We start from the raw sequence: 14,507 nt of genomic DNA, 5'->3' as shown, positions 1-14,507 counted from the left end.
GTGCTTTCTTCTCTTCTCTCTTCCCTTCTCCCTGACCGCTGCTTGTGTGCAATAGTCGTACTAGTCATACGTGGCTTACCTGGGAGAGAAATATAGCCACTGTTTCTGTTGTGCCAATGGAAAATAAATGCTGACATGTTGACCATCATAAAGTACTTCTTTGAGCTGTGTGACTTTCATGATGCTGGAGTGCAGGCCAGGGAAGGAAATGAAGCTATGGAAATCTCCACTCCTGTAAAACATGGCGAGGTGGAAAATCAATGTCTGTAAAACTCAGATCATTGAGGAAAGAACCTGCTTCCCACCATCTAAATGTTTTAAAAGCAATGAAAAGGTGGGGAGCTGGCTGTCCCATGGAATTGGTAGTGGGATAAAGTCACCCCCAGGCCTCTTAGAATCTGGCCCAGGTTGTGGAGACAATAAATCATTCCTGTCTGATGACCAGGGGTCTCTGTTTAAGCCATGCACCTGTGCAGGCATCCCATGGAGCTGCCAGCTGGGAGGGTAGAGGGTAGCACTCCAGGGCTCTAGCTAGCTCTGCTATTAATTGGCTCTCCTCACCATAGTAGTTGAGCCCCTCACAGTCTCTAATGTATTAATCCTTGCAACAACTCTGAGGTAGGGAAGTGCTGTCATCCCCATTCTACGGGGGGGAGCAGAGAGCACAGACTAAATGACATGTCCTCCTAGGCCATACAGGGAGTGTTTGGTAGAGCCAGAATTGACCCCAGGTCTCTGGACTCAGAGTCCAAGTCCACCACATTAACCATAAGGCTCCTCTTCCCTGGACTGCTGTTGACTAGCAGGAGGGGGATGCTCTAGGGCTTCCCCTTCCCCAGTTGCTTCCCATGCCATGGCAGTGCTCAAGGGCACCTCTTCTCACAGCTGCAGGCAGTGGGGGAAGGGACTCAAATACTCTCCCTCCAATCTGTCCGCATCGCTCAATGAAAGTGAGGAGGAGGGCATGGGATGGAAAAGGGGTGATAAGGAGAAGTGGGAGGAAGGTGAGTGGATGAAGAGGAGATGGAGTGAGGGAGATGGTCAAATGTGAAGAGAAGAGACTGCTACTGTGGGTCTGAAACATGAGCTCGGGCAGCCGTTCGTTCTGCAAGCAGATAGGGACACACGAAACGGACAAATCAGTACAGCGTCTGTGAGAAACTTGTACCTCCTCAGACTATCAGGATTCTGTGAGGGAACTAACAGAATAGAGGCGCAAGGAGAATCAATAAATTATATTTGAACTTTCAAAAAGCCTTTGACAAAGTCTCTCTCAGGAGGCTGCTAAGGAAACTAAGTAGTCTCGGGTGAAAGATAAAGTCACATCATGGATTTTAGGCTGGTGAGAGAGGAAAGCAAAGCAGAAATAAATGGTCAATTTTCAGCATCAAAGGAGGTTAATAGTGAGGTGCCCCCAGGATCCGTACTAGGAACAGTGTTAATCAATATTCTTATTAAGGATCCGAAAGAGGTGAACAGTGAGTAGCAAAATTTGCTGGTGATACAAATGTTGAAGATAATAAAGACTGGAGAGATTGTGAAGAGCTTCTGAAGGACGTAGCAAAGTTAGGCAATTGGGTAACGCTATGACAGATGAAATTCAGTGAAGACAAATGCTTTGTAATGCACACCAAAAGGAGCAACTTGAACTACTCAGAGAAGCCATCAGTGTATAAATTAACTGGAACCACTCAGTGGAGAGGAAGGGTGGGTGGTGGGAAGGGAATGAATCTGGCCACTGGGCTTGTACCATAAAGCCACTACATAGTCATAAAAAGAATGAGGAGTACTTGTGGCACCTTAGAGACTAACAAATTTATTTGAGCATAAGCTTTCGTGGGCTACAGCCCACTTCATCAGATGCATAGAATGGAACATATAGTAAGGAGATATATATACATACAGAGAACATGAAAAGGTGGGAGTTGCCCTACCAACTCTAAGAGGCTAATTAATTAAGATGAACTATTATCAGCAGGAAAAAAAAAACTTTTGTAGTGATAATCAAGATGGCCCATTTCAGACAATTGACAAGAAGGTGTGAGGATACTTAACATGGGGAAATAGATTCAATTAGTGTAATGGCCCAGCCATTCCCAGTTTCTATTCAAGCCTAAATTAATGGTATCTAGTTTGCATATTCATTCAAGTTCAGCAGTCATAGGAATTGCCAATCTGAAATAAGGTGATGGTCTCAGTCCTGTTCCTAGTGGTCAGGTGACCATGTCATATTGTAAGGTCTTTGGGACGGGAACTGTATCACTTGTGTATTGTACAGTGCCGAGCACACTGGTGCTTAATAATAAATAGTGCCTAGCTCTCATGTGGTGCTTTTCATCCATAGAACTTAAAGTACTTTGATACTGATCTCCTTTATAATGCTTTTGAAAGCGCCTAATGAAAAGCACTGTAAGAGCTAGGTAGTGGTACTGATACTCCAAAGGAGGTTGGTATCATTATTCCCATTTTATAGATGGGGAACCTGAGGCACAGAGTGGGGTGGTGATTTCCCCAAGGTCACCCAGTAGGCAAGTGGCAGAGCTGGAACTAGAACCCAGGTCTCTGGAGTCCTAGTCCAGTGCTTTAGCCACTATGCCATGCTGCCTTCCCTTTTATTAAAGGATTTTAATAATAAAAAACCACTCAGCAGTTGATACCAATTGGACCTCTTGATAGCAGTCTCAGCAGAGGGCCGGGATTCACCAGGCTGGTTGTTCCTGCTTCCCCCTGGCCTTTTTCCATTTGGGTCAGTCAGCAGTGAGGGGAACGCTGCCCTAGCTATACCTGTTTGCAGAAAAATGGAGGACTTAAATCTCTAGAGCTATCAGGCCAGCATGTTTCACCAGCACTAAACTTACCCTGCTGCAAAGTGCAGTCTGCCGAGAGCCATGTCCTTCCCCCTCCGGCATGAGCACGTGGGGGTCCTTGCTTTTGCAGAAGTGTCTCTGGATCCTGGAGTCTTACCCTGGGGGAATGTGTTTACCCCTCAGAATCTCCCAGCGGGTGGAGGCCAGCCGGATGCAGCTGCAGGCAATCGGAGAGAGAGTCTCACTGGCTCAGGCTAAGATTGAGAAGATAAAGGGCAGCAAGAAGGCGATTAAGGTAGTGGGTGCTTTTCACAGCCACCTTTGTAGGCTGCGCAGCCATCCTCTGGGTCTCTTCCCACTCACTTTCTAGTCTCTGGATGTGAATTCACTAGCAGTACAGGCAATCTGACACACATGGGCTCTCCAGTCAGAGTCCCTCTATCTTGACAGCTATGGTATGAACTCCCCTCCTGACAGGACCACCCCTTCACATGGTAGTTCTCTTCTCTCAGACCCACATATTTCTGGCCTTGAATAGGAAGGAGTGTCTCAAGAAAAGGTCACCCCCTCCACCTCCACTCCCCTGGCTCTCTCAAAATCCCATTTTGCTGAGGAGCCCAGGACACATTCTTGTTAGTAAGGATTGCATCTTCACCATCTTTAACCCCTTACACCTTGTTCATCCAGTTGGGAGCTGCTGTTGTAGCATCTCACATTCAACCCCTGCTAATCTTGGGATCCAAACAGAACTGTGTGGAAAATCCCTGTCCTGTTGCCCGTCTCCCAGCCCCATTGTGTTGATTGTTTCTGGGGTGCTGGAATGCTCTGCCGATAGGATTTTTAGTTTCTTCCTCTCCCGGCAGGTGTTTTCCAGTGCCAAGTACCCTGCCCCAGAGCGGCTGCAGGAGTACAGCTCCATTTTCGCTGGTGCAGAGGATCCAGCCACACAGAAACGGCCGAGACACAAGATTCAGAGCAAACACAGACTGCTGGATGAGAAATCCCTGCAGGTAAGGGAGTTGAGGGGGGAGGCCCCCTGGGTGAATGAATATGCAGTTGGAGGGGGATGAGGGCTGGAGGGGACTGTGTTACTAGGGGCTGAAGGCATATAGGTATATGGGAGAAATTTGGGGATGGGCATAGGCAAAGGGTCTGGTCTGTTTTCCACCTGACTTGACAAGACACGTGGGAGCATGTGTTCCAAAGCTTGTGGAACGTGCGAGGATTGTGCCAGTGGAAGACTTTCCTGGCCCCTCAGTGGTGGTTACTGGCTGGTGTGCTCTGCGTGGGAGGCTGTTGGGTCCCCTCTCTGGTCTCTGGCACTCTTAGCACAGGCCATAGCTACTCACCTTGCCATCTGTGTTTCCATTTTCTTATTTGGTTTGAGCAACTTGATTGTTTCCTGCAGTGGCATTGACAGCAGCTGCCGACTCTCCTGAGGGTGTTTTGTGGTGTGACACAGGGCAGGGGGGAGCCAGGGTGGTTGGGACCTGCATGGGCTGATGGTCTGGGAGGATCGGGGGACCTTTCAGGAACAGTTTGTCAGATCATAGTTCTTTATTACACAGTAATTATGTGAAGGAGAAGATGGACGTGTTGTATATGTGAGTCTGTGGAGAAGAAAGAGGGGAAGAGATCTCTTCTAAGGAGGCAGCATGGTCTAGTGATTAGGGCACTGGGCTGGGAGTCAAGAGACCTGGGTTTTATTCCCAATTTTGGCACTGACCTGCTGGATGAGGTTGGGCAAGTCCCTTCCCCTCCCATGCTTGTCTGTTTAGACTGTAAGCTCCTCTTGCCAGGGACTCTCTCTTACTGTTAGTACAGCACCTAGCACAATGGGAGTCTTTGTCAGCTGAGGCCTCTGTCATCACTGCCTGCTCCCATAATACAAGTAATGTCTGTAACCAGTGGTGCTATTAAAGGCTAAGGTTAGATGTGTAGCTATTGGCGAATGACCCAAGATCTCCATGGCATTCCCCTCAGCGCTAATGATTCTGTGGTGGTGAAGGGAGGGCAGCCCGTGAGTGGGGCCTGTGGGATAGCCAAGAAGGTGGCTTAGAGGGAGGTGTTGCCTGGCGGTTCTGAAGCTGTCAGAGCTAGAACACCCCCAGGAGAGGAAGAATAACTCTGTGCTGCTCTTCGAGGGGATGGCTAATGCACGATGCTGGAAATTTTATCTGGTGCTGATCCCTGCAGGGTAGGGATTAGCCCAGCAATTCCCTTCCTAGGGTGGCTGCTCACACATTCCCATAATACCAGACTTTCCAGTACTTTCGGGAACCCCTGCCAGCGTGACCCCACCCCTCTCGGAGTGACTTCACCACCCGGGAGGCGCCATTTTGAAGAGCGCACCACCCCTGCCAGCGTGACCCCCCCCTTCCCCCCGTGCACACGACGTCATGCTGGTAGGGTGCAGTGGCGCTCTCTTCGTCATGGTGCCCGGACATAACTGCTTTTGTCTCAGTACCAGATGGGGAACAAACCTCAGAAAAGCAGGACTGTCTGGTTTAAAACCAGACGAATGGCCTGTCTGTCTCTTCTTCTCCCCTTGGAAGTACTTTCCTCTTCCTTCTCTTCCTCGTGTGTCTCAGCCCAAAAATAAAGCTGTCCCTGAATAATTCAGTGCTATAAACTTTCCTGAGCTTAAAAGGAGTTGAAGCTTCTTCCAGCAAAGCAGCATGAATATTTCAGCCAGTCCTCAGGACTTCCCAGGGAAGTGGAGCTGCTGGCTGGGCAGGCAGCTGATAGCTCACCCAAGCTGGCTTGTGCTTCCCTTGTTGTGGCTTCAGAGTAGCAGTTGTATGAAACCTGCTGACGGCCCCTGGGCAGAGACTGCTTTGAATCCTGCTGACTAGAGGTCAGAGCCTGCTGAGGAGCTGTATCTCAGTAAGGGACATGCAAGACTTTCTCCTTCCCTTGCTTCCAGAGCCAAAAAGGCAGCTGCCAGTCTGTGTCCCCATGTGCCATCTGTACTTTGTCAGGGAGGGGCAGTGTCTCTCTGGCCTGGGAATGACATTTTAGCCACCTAATCCCAGTCATTTATTACCATGTATGCTGTACATCTATGTCAGCTGCCATGGTGGCTCCGTCAGTCTGCCCTCTCTTTCCACCGCCGCCTCACAACCGTCTGCAGTGCCTTCCTTTTCCCTCCTCTGTGCTGCCTCTCTGCACCCGCTTTCCTACATTGCACCTTTCTGATTTCTTCCTTTACTTTCCAGGACCAACCCCCACGGTACGTGTGCACGCACATGTTACACTCCAGTAGTGCCTCACTGGCCCTCTTCCCCTGCACTGGGCTACCTCCAGCTCCCAGCCCTTGCACCCTCCTTTGTGACTCCTGACCCTTCTGCATTGCTGGCTTCTACCCACTCACCCACCTCAGGGCCTGACTTTGCCAGCTAGTCCCATCCCTGGCCTCATCTAACTGCCTCCTGGTGAAGCTCCCTGGAGGGCTGGATGGGGGGTGGGCAGAGAGGCCCAGTGCTGTGTTACCAGGTGGCAGTTGGTTTATTAATGACAGGAGGGGTCTGGGCGAAGTGGCAGCTGGCACGTTGTGTAAGGCTCAGTATAGTCAGAGTGCTGAGCTCGTTCCAGGGATCCGGCTTGTATGTGGCTGTTTGCCACATACAAACAGAGAGAGACTGAGGCTCTCGCAATAATGAGACATGACAAAGGAAAATCTTGTATTGGTATCACTGCTCTACAGCCAAAATGCTTCTGAAATAAAAGTAGTCAAACTTGACTAATTCTGGGTCACTGAGAACGAAAATGATGCTTAAAATTGTTGATTGGCTCTAGTTTTCAAGATATGCTATTGGGTCAGTATATACGACCCTTGACTTGGGAATGGCGGAGGATAAGTGAGTTATAAAGGGAAGGGATCTCAATTTAAACCAGAAATGACTAAAATACATCTTTGACTGGATCTATGAATAAATCTATGACTGTGTTTGGACAGTACTTGCTTTTTAGGCAAAACAAGGAATGATGCAATCTGAAGCTGGTATTGCGGCATACATGATATGAATTGCATCATGTTATTCCTAGAAGTCATGGATGATGCAATCATAACTAAGTTTACATCACTCTGCTGAACAAATTGCCCTATATCAGCTCTAGAAATCATACAGTGTTGTGCTCTCTCATTTGTCAGTGTTTGATTTTGCAAAGGGACACATTTCTGTTTAGCCAAAGTGAGCAGAGATGCCTCGTACTTGTGTGAACAGTGCAGATAACTTCTGCTATGTTTGTTGTGAAGTGACTTTTGCATCACAAAAGCGCAGTATAACCACTATGGTTAAGAAAGCCTATCACCTTTATTTTGGCTGCAAAATTGGAGATCAGGACAAGAGGTGGGCCCCACACATATGCTGCAAGACTTGTGCAACAAATCTTCGCCAGTGGTTGAACAGGAAAAGGAAATCTATGCCTTTTGCAGTGCCAATGATTTGGAGAGAGCCAACAGATCATACCAGCAATTGTTACTTCTGCATGGTGCCTCCAGTTGGGAAAGGTGTGTCAAAGAAGAAAAAGTGGACTGTGCATTATCCAAACATTCCATCAGCTATACGCCCAGTACCCCCTGGAGAAGGACTGCCGGTTCCTGATGCACCAGAATCATTCTCACTTGAGTCAGACGAGGAAGAGGAAGAGGATGAAACTTCTGGTCCTGAACCATCAATGTCACAGGACCCACATTTTCTCCCATCCTCCTCCTCTGAACCACACCTCATAACACAAGGTGAACTGAATGACCTTGTCAGGGATTTGGAACTACCCAAGAATAAGGCAGAGCTGTTGGGCTCCAGACTACAGCAGTGGAATCTCCTGGCAGGTGATGTTAGGGTTTCCATGTTCCGTGACCGTCAAAAGGATCTTGTCCCATTCTTCTTCATGGAAGGTGATCTTGTAGCCTGCAACAACATCAATGGTGTGATGGCAGCCCTCAACATCGTTCACGATCCAGATGAGTGGAGACTGTTCATTGATTCATCGAAGACGAGTCTTAAAGCTGTTTTACTGCATAATGGCAATGTTTTGCCATCAATTCCAGTTGGTCATATAGTCCATATGAAGGAAACCTATGACAACATGAAACAACTTTTGAGGTGCATAAACTATGACCAACATCAGTGGCAGCTTTGTGGCGATTTGAAGGTTGTTGCTCTCTTGCTTGGTCTGCAGACTGGATACACAAAGTACTGCTGTTTTCTCTGTGAATGGGATAGTCGTGCAAGAGATTCCCACTACATCAAGAAAGATTGGCCACTCCGACAGTCATTGGAGCCTGGGAGGAAAAGTGTTCAGCATCCACCTCTTGTTGAATCAAGGTAGATTTTGTTACCACCCTTACACATCAAGCTGGGTCTGATGAAGAACTTTGTCAAGGCCATTGACAAAACACAAGCAGCTTTCAAGTACCTCCGTGGAAAATTTCCAAGGTTAAGTGAAGCTAAGATAAAGGAAGGTGTCTTTGTTGGTCCTCAGATTCGTGAACTTCTTCGAGATGATGCATTTGACCATGCACTGCGTGGCAAGGAAAAGACGGCATGGAAAGCCTTCCAGTTAGTGGCAATAAATTTTCTCGGAAACAACAAGGCAGACAACTACAGGTTGTTGGTGGAAAACCTCCTCAAGGCATACAAAAGCCTTGGTTGCAACATGTCACTAAAGATACATTTTTTGCACTCTCATCTAGATTTTTTTCCACCGAACTGCGGAGCAGTGAGCGACGAGCACGGCGAGCGATTTCACCAGGACATTGCAACAATGGAGAAACGCTATCAGGGCAAATGGAGCCCATCAATGCTTGCAGACTGTTGCTGGACAGTGACAAGAGATGCTCCATTTAATGAATACAAGAGACAAGCCAAGAAGCGCCAAGTAGACACTGAATAGGACTAAACTATGTACATAATAGTTTTTTGCCTTTTGTTTCATAATAAATTTTATTTATATAACCCTTTTGCTGATTTTTAAAGTGTTCCATAAACAGGACAGGTGAAATATTATCATGTAAAGCAACCATAAACACATGAAAAGACCTAGGTTTACAATTTATGATTAAAACTCTACTATCTACACAATATACATAGACATAAAATGTAAAAACTTAAATATCTTAGAAACAGTAGCCAATCAGTTGTTTTAATTGTCATATTTGAATTCAGCACATCAAAATACATAATAAATAGCACAGTTTATCTCTGAAGCAGACGACTTCTCAAAAATTGTAGACCAGTGTATTTATACCCTCAGTTATTCAGGCTTTCAGTGGCAGCCTCCTTGCCCATTGTTACATCCGACGAGGCCCATTGCTGTGCGTTACATGCTGAAAGTAGCTGGCGGGGCCTTCCCTGACTGGGCTGAGGAACCGGAGGGCTTCATATCTGCTGTATTGCAGGAAAGCCCCGGGTGGCTTTTGCTGCCGTCACCATCGCCAAACTTATTTATTATTTGTGGTACTGTGACCCCCCAGGAGCTCCAGTCATGGACCAGGACCCCATTGTGCTAGGTGCTGCACAGACACAGAACACAAAGAAAGGCTGGTCCCTAGGGAGCTGACAATAGACAAAAGATGGATGCTGACCGATGAGGGAGTACAAGGACTCAATGAGGCAGTACTGTTCAGCACGACTTCCAGTGGTTTTTGCTGTGATGCCTACAAAAAATGTGATGGTTAGGCTGTTGGTGTGCAAAGGAGAGTTTTGAGGCGGGATTTGAAGGTGGACAATGAGGTAGCTTTGCGGTTGTTTATTGGGGCCACCTACAACACATGTGGGGCAGCATGGGAGAAGGCATGAAAGTGCTTGTTTGAAGGTTTAACAAGTGGGCAGCAGAAATGTCAGAACTACCGTTGCCCACACCAGCTTAATTTGGCCCCCTAGTGCATATGCATGCTATAGTCGTTAATTACATGAGCACATTCTGTTTTTCAGTGGGACTCTGCCCTGTTCAGTGCACACCATGGGCACATGGGGAGGCCAATCAAGGTTGCACAGACAACCATGAGTATGGCATTTCCTGAATTTCAAATGCTTGAATTTGTAACCGAAATAATATTCTTTTAATGTATGTTTTTGTATGTAATTTATTTAGACTCTCTAAAGCCCCTAACAGGAGACGATATTAATAGGGTGACCAGATAGCAACTGTGAAAAAACAGGTCAGGGGGTGGAGGGTAATAGGTGCCTATATAAGCAAAAGTCCCAAAAAACGGGACTGTCCTTTCACTAGGAGGGTGGTGAAGCACTGGAATGGGTTACCTAGGGACGTGGTGGAATCTCCTTCCTTAGAGGTTTTTAAGGTCCAGCTTGACAAAGCCCTGGCTGGGGTGATTTAGTTGGGGATTGGTCCTGCTTTGAGCAGGGGGTTGTGGACTAGATGACCTCCTAATCTTCTATGATGAAAACGGGACATTTGGTCACCCTAGTATTAATGAAACTTGGTAACTGGAGGGTGAGAGATGAAGTCCTGTCATGGGTTAATATATTTGAACTTTTGGCTATTTAGAAAGAGTAAATTGAAAGACAGCAAATTTAGGGCTCTGATCCTGCCAGGTCCTGAGCTGCCTGTTCTGCTAAGTGTTTAGTGCTCTAGACTCCCACTGATTTCAGTGAGTTGAGTTTGCTGAGCATATTGCAGGATCAGTCCTTTTAAAAGTTACAAGAAAAAAAAATATGATGTGGTTTCACCTGCGGAAATCACAGTTGCAGGATGTTACTGAGGTAGATATAAATTTCAGAACAGGATTAGATCTTTGTATAAAAGTGTCATTGCAGTTACTTTAAGTAGCACAAAAATTACAAGGACTATATAAAGCCTCATACTTCAGGGTAATAGTCATGCTTTGTACTTTTTATAAATGCCTTAGAAGGATTAGACTTTTTAATAAGTAAATGTGAGTAATGGTTGATTTCTCACTCCATCCGAAAAGCGACACCGACCCTTCCAGTGCTAATTGAAATTTACAAAGGGAAAGTTTTAAAAAATACATTTCTTGAGGGCTTAGTGTGTGAGCAGTTCTACCGAAGACGTCAGGATTCCATGATGCTTAAAAATTAAACATTAGGAAATGAATATTAATGACCAAATGGAACTTTATTTCTGAATCTCTGTTGAATCTCCACTTGTACAGTCACTAAAGAACAATTTACATCAGGTTTTTTTATTTGCTGCTAATGGCCAATGCTGCATGGTTGTCGTCACTTCAAATATGTGAACAGTGAAAATATGAATGTGGCTAATTTACTTGATTGTACAAATCACTTCTGGTTTGAGGGTTCATCGCTTCATCCCTGTGAGACAAGGGCTGTGCCCATTTTACAGCTAGGAGAAACTGACGGGATAAGTGAACTGGCCAAGCCAGAGGCAGATGTGGAACACAAGTTCCTTGTTCCAAGTCCTGTGCTCAGTCCAGTAGTCCAGTCTCAGTCCTGTGGCCTCTTAAGCTGGTCAGCAACTGGGCCCAAGAAGCAATAGCCCTTCCCCTCCCCTGTGGTATGGTATGTGATATAGAGGAGGTCAGAGTAGATGATCTTATAGTCCCGTCTGATCTTAAATCCGGAGTCTATGTATAGTACAGTACAGCTAAGTACATTATGGAGGTTGTACATCTTCCCCACAACATCAGGCACTGGTCTGATCTGAGATGGCAATTCCCATGTTCTTTAAAAGTTAAGCTGTTCAGCTGAAATAACTCCCTTTCTAAAGGGAGTTCTATACATTATGTATGAAGCTGAAGAGCTGAGAGAGAGGAGCTTTTGGTTCACTGGAGTTGAAAAGTCCTGCAAATCTCCTGGGCTTTGTAAAACCATCTGGCTCTCACACTCTTCCCTCCGCTCACCCTCCCTCGTCTGCCCTCTTAGTTGGTGCTGGCATGCTTGCCTTTCTCTCCCCCCACCCGGGGCGGGGGCATCTCAATAGGAGGAGAGCTGAAGGTGGCGGAATTGACAGGTCAGTCCCAGAGGGAAGCGCTGTAGATACTGGTGTAGGAGCGCTGGCTGTGCGGACATGCACAATCACTCCAATCCCAGCCCCGCTCAGCAGGAGGCATTGCACAGGATAGGGTAGGTTAATGGAAGGGCTGTGGGGCTCAGTCCATAAGAGGTGCTTGCCACAAAAATTCAGGTCCAGGTGATTTGTGTACAACATCTTAAATGCACTACTGTGGCTTCTCTTCTGAAACATGACCATGTCTGTTGCTGGACACGGAGCCGGTATCCTGCCTGGTGTGAACAAGGGTAACGTAGCAGGGTGGCTATGTGGAGCAGCAGTGGTAGCATGTGGATAATGGAGAGGGCCACCAGAGGTGCCATGCATTCCCACTGTATTGCCACCTGTTTATTTCATTGCAGGAGAAGCTCAAGTACTTCCCAGTGTGTGTGAGCACAAAAGTTCATCAGGAGGATGATGCAGAAGAAGGTCTTGGCAGCCTCCCCAGGAACATCAGCTCCCTTAGCTCCCTGCTGCTGTTCAACACCACCGAGAACCTGTGAGTGTTGGAGCAGCACCAAGCAGCTCTGCTCCCACCGCCTGGCCTCTGATCTGCTGCCTCCCCACCCCGGCCTGCCACCTTATCTGGGGAGATGCTCTTGCTCTGGGGGGCTGGTGGGTTGATTCCCCTGAATAGCAGCCTCCACCCAACATCCTTTCTTCCTCACCCCATTCTGAGTCAGAGCTGTTTGTTACTGTCAACTTCTGACCCAGCATGTGCCCCTGAACACCTCTCCTCTCCCCCATCATTACTTGCCCAGCGCCTGAATATTTTCTCTGTTCTCTGTCCTTCTCTCTGTCTCGTTTGCTTATCCAGCTACTGCCACATCTCCCTCCACCTCTTTGCCTAAACTTGAGTGGTCACTTCATTCCCACTACTTCAACTTCCTCCCTGACTGATTCAGTCCCTTGCAGTCCTTGTTTCTCCTGTTCTCCTTGAGTGGAACAGTGCTTGCCAAGGATGTCTTCTCCTGGTCAAATCTAAGGATGCCCCCATGGTGCTTATCCTCCTTGATCTTCATCTGCTTTGGACAGTATTTCCCTCGCTGCTCCTGGGGCTCTCGATGTTCTCCTTTCTGACTTTCTTCCTCCCTCTCAAACAGTGTGTCCAGCAGAGATTGGCATGCTAGGCATGCCCTGCTCTAGACAGTGGTGTAACTGCTGTCCCCGTAACATGGTGTGTGGTGGGCAAGGGGAGAGAAGCTTGGTGGAATCCAGATGGTAGTGACAGGTGTTCAGGTTCGCCCTGCACTAGCCTGCAGAGTGTGAGGTCAGGATGGGGAAATCCCAGCTCCTGGCTGTGGCGGTGAAGAAGGGAGAGGGGCAAACCTGTGGGCGAGGTGGGATAGAACACAGGAGCGATGTAGCTGAGTGGAGGCAGTATTGACTGGGACTGGGATTAGATTTGGGACATCAGGAGTCTGTTTTGTCACCCCTTAACGCCTGGTCCCATCCTCTGGCTGAAGAACCTTTCCCTGGCTCTTCCCTGAGCTAGAATCACTGAGGTTTTCTCCATCCCCAGGTACAAGAAGTATGTCTTCCTGGATCCTCTGGCAGGAGCAGTGACCAAGACCCATGTGACTCTGGGAACAGAGACTGAGGAGAAGCTCTTTGATGCACCCCTTTCTATCACCAAAAGGGGGCAGCTGGATCGGCAGGTGAGATGCAGCAGCGGGTGGGGCTGTACATGCTGAGCGAAGGGATACCATGCTGCAGAAAAAACGGTTACTTACCTTCTGTAACTGTTGTTCTTCGAGATGTGTTGTTCACGTCCATTACACATTAGGTGTGCGCGCGCTGCGTGCACGAACGTCGGAAACTTTTTCCCTCAGCGGCTCCCGTCGGGCCTGCAGGGTCTCCCCTCCCGCCAGAGTGGCGCCCCGCTCTAGCGTATATATATCCCTGCCGGCCCGACCCTCCCTCGGTTCCTTCTTGCCGGTGACTCCGACAGAGGGGAAGGAGGGTGGGAAGTGTAATGGACGTGAACAACACATCTTGAAGAACAATAGTTACAGAAGGTAAGTAACCGTTTTTTCTTCTTCGAGTGATTGTTCACGTCCATTACACATTAGGTGACTCACAAGCTTACCATTGGAGGAGGGTAGGAGTCAAGGAATAACTGATTGAAGCACAGCCCTGCCGACAACCGCATCCTCTCAGGTCTGATGATGGATCGCGTAGTGGGCTGTGAACGTATGCACCGACGACCAGGTGGCTGCTTTGCAGATTTCCTGGAGCGGAACCTGTGCCAAGAAGGCCACCGAGGACGCTTGGGCCCTAGTTGAGTGAGCCCTGATCTCCGGGGCTGGTACGTTGGCGAGCTCGTAGCACGTGCGTATGCAAAGCACAATCCATGCCGACAAGCGTTGCGTCGAAATAGGTTGGCCTCTCATTCGCTCCGCAACGGCAATAAACAGCTGAGTCGATTTGCGGAATGGCCTGGTGCGGTCTAGATAAAACGCCAAGGCCCGACGGACATCCAGGGTATGCAGGCTGCGGTGGCTTGGGTCCGTATGGGGCTTGGGGAAGAACACCGGTAAACAAATGTCCTGCCCCATATGAAAGTGCGTGACCACTTTTGGAAGGAATTTGGGGTGCGGCCTCAGTTGCACCTTATCCTTATAAAAAACTGTATAAGGAGGTTCCGAAGTGAGGGCTCTCAATTCCGATACCCTCCTAGCCGATGTGATGGCCACGAGAAACGCT

At 48.0% G+C, this 14,507-nt stretch overlaps 1 protein-coding gene across 1 annotated transcript in view; it reads left to right on the top strand.

The window, feature by feature from the left end:
• The window catches only part of WASHC1 (WASH complex subunit 1), an 82,356-nt gene that overhangs the window by 55,041 nt on the left and 12,808 nt on the right, over positions 1-14,507 (top strand). The window contains exons 3-6 of the mRNA XM_065412573.1: positions 2,991-3,102; positions 3,671-3,817; positions 12,164-12,300; positions 13,324-13,459. Coding sequence (XP_065268645.1) covers positions 2,991-3,102; positions 3,671-3,817; positions 12,164-12,300; positions 13,324-13,459 — 532 coding nt within the window. The remainder of the gene's footprint in view (positions 1-2,990; positions 3,103-3,670; positions 3,818-12,163; positions 12,301-13,323; positions 13,460-14,507) is intronic.

The sequence above is a fragment of the Emys orbicularis genome, chromosome 1 (assembly GCF_028017835.1).
Source record: "Emys orbicularis isolate rEmyOrb1 chromosome 1, rEmyOrb1.hap1, whole genome shotgun sequence".
In the NCBI taxonomy this organism is placed as follows: Eukaryota; Metazoa; Chordata; order Testudines; family Emydidae; genus Emys; species Emys orbicularis.
Note: the sequence above shows the minus strand (reverse complement) of the source record. Positions and strands in the feature narration are given on the sequence as shown.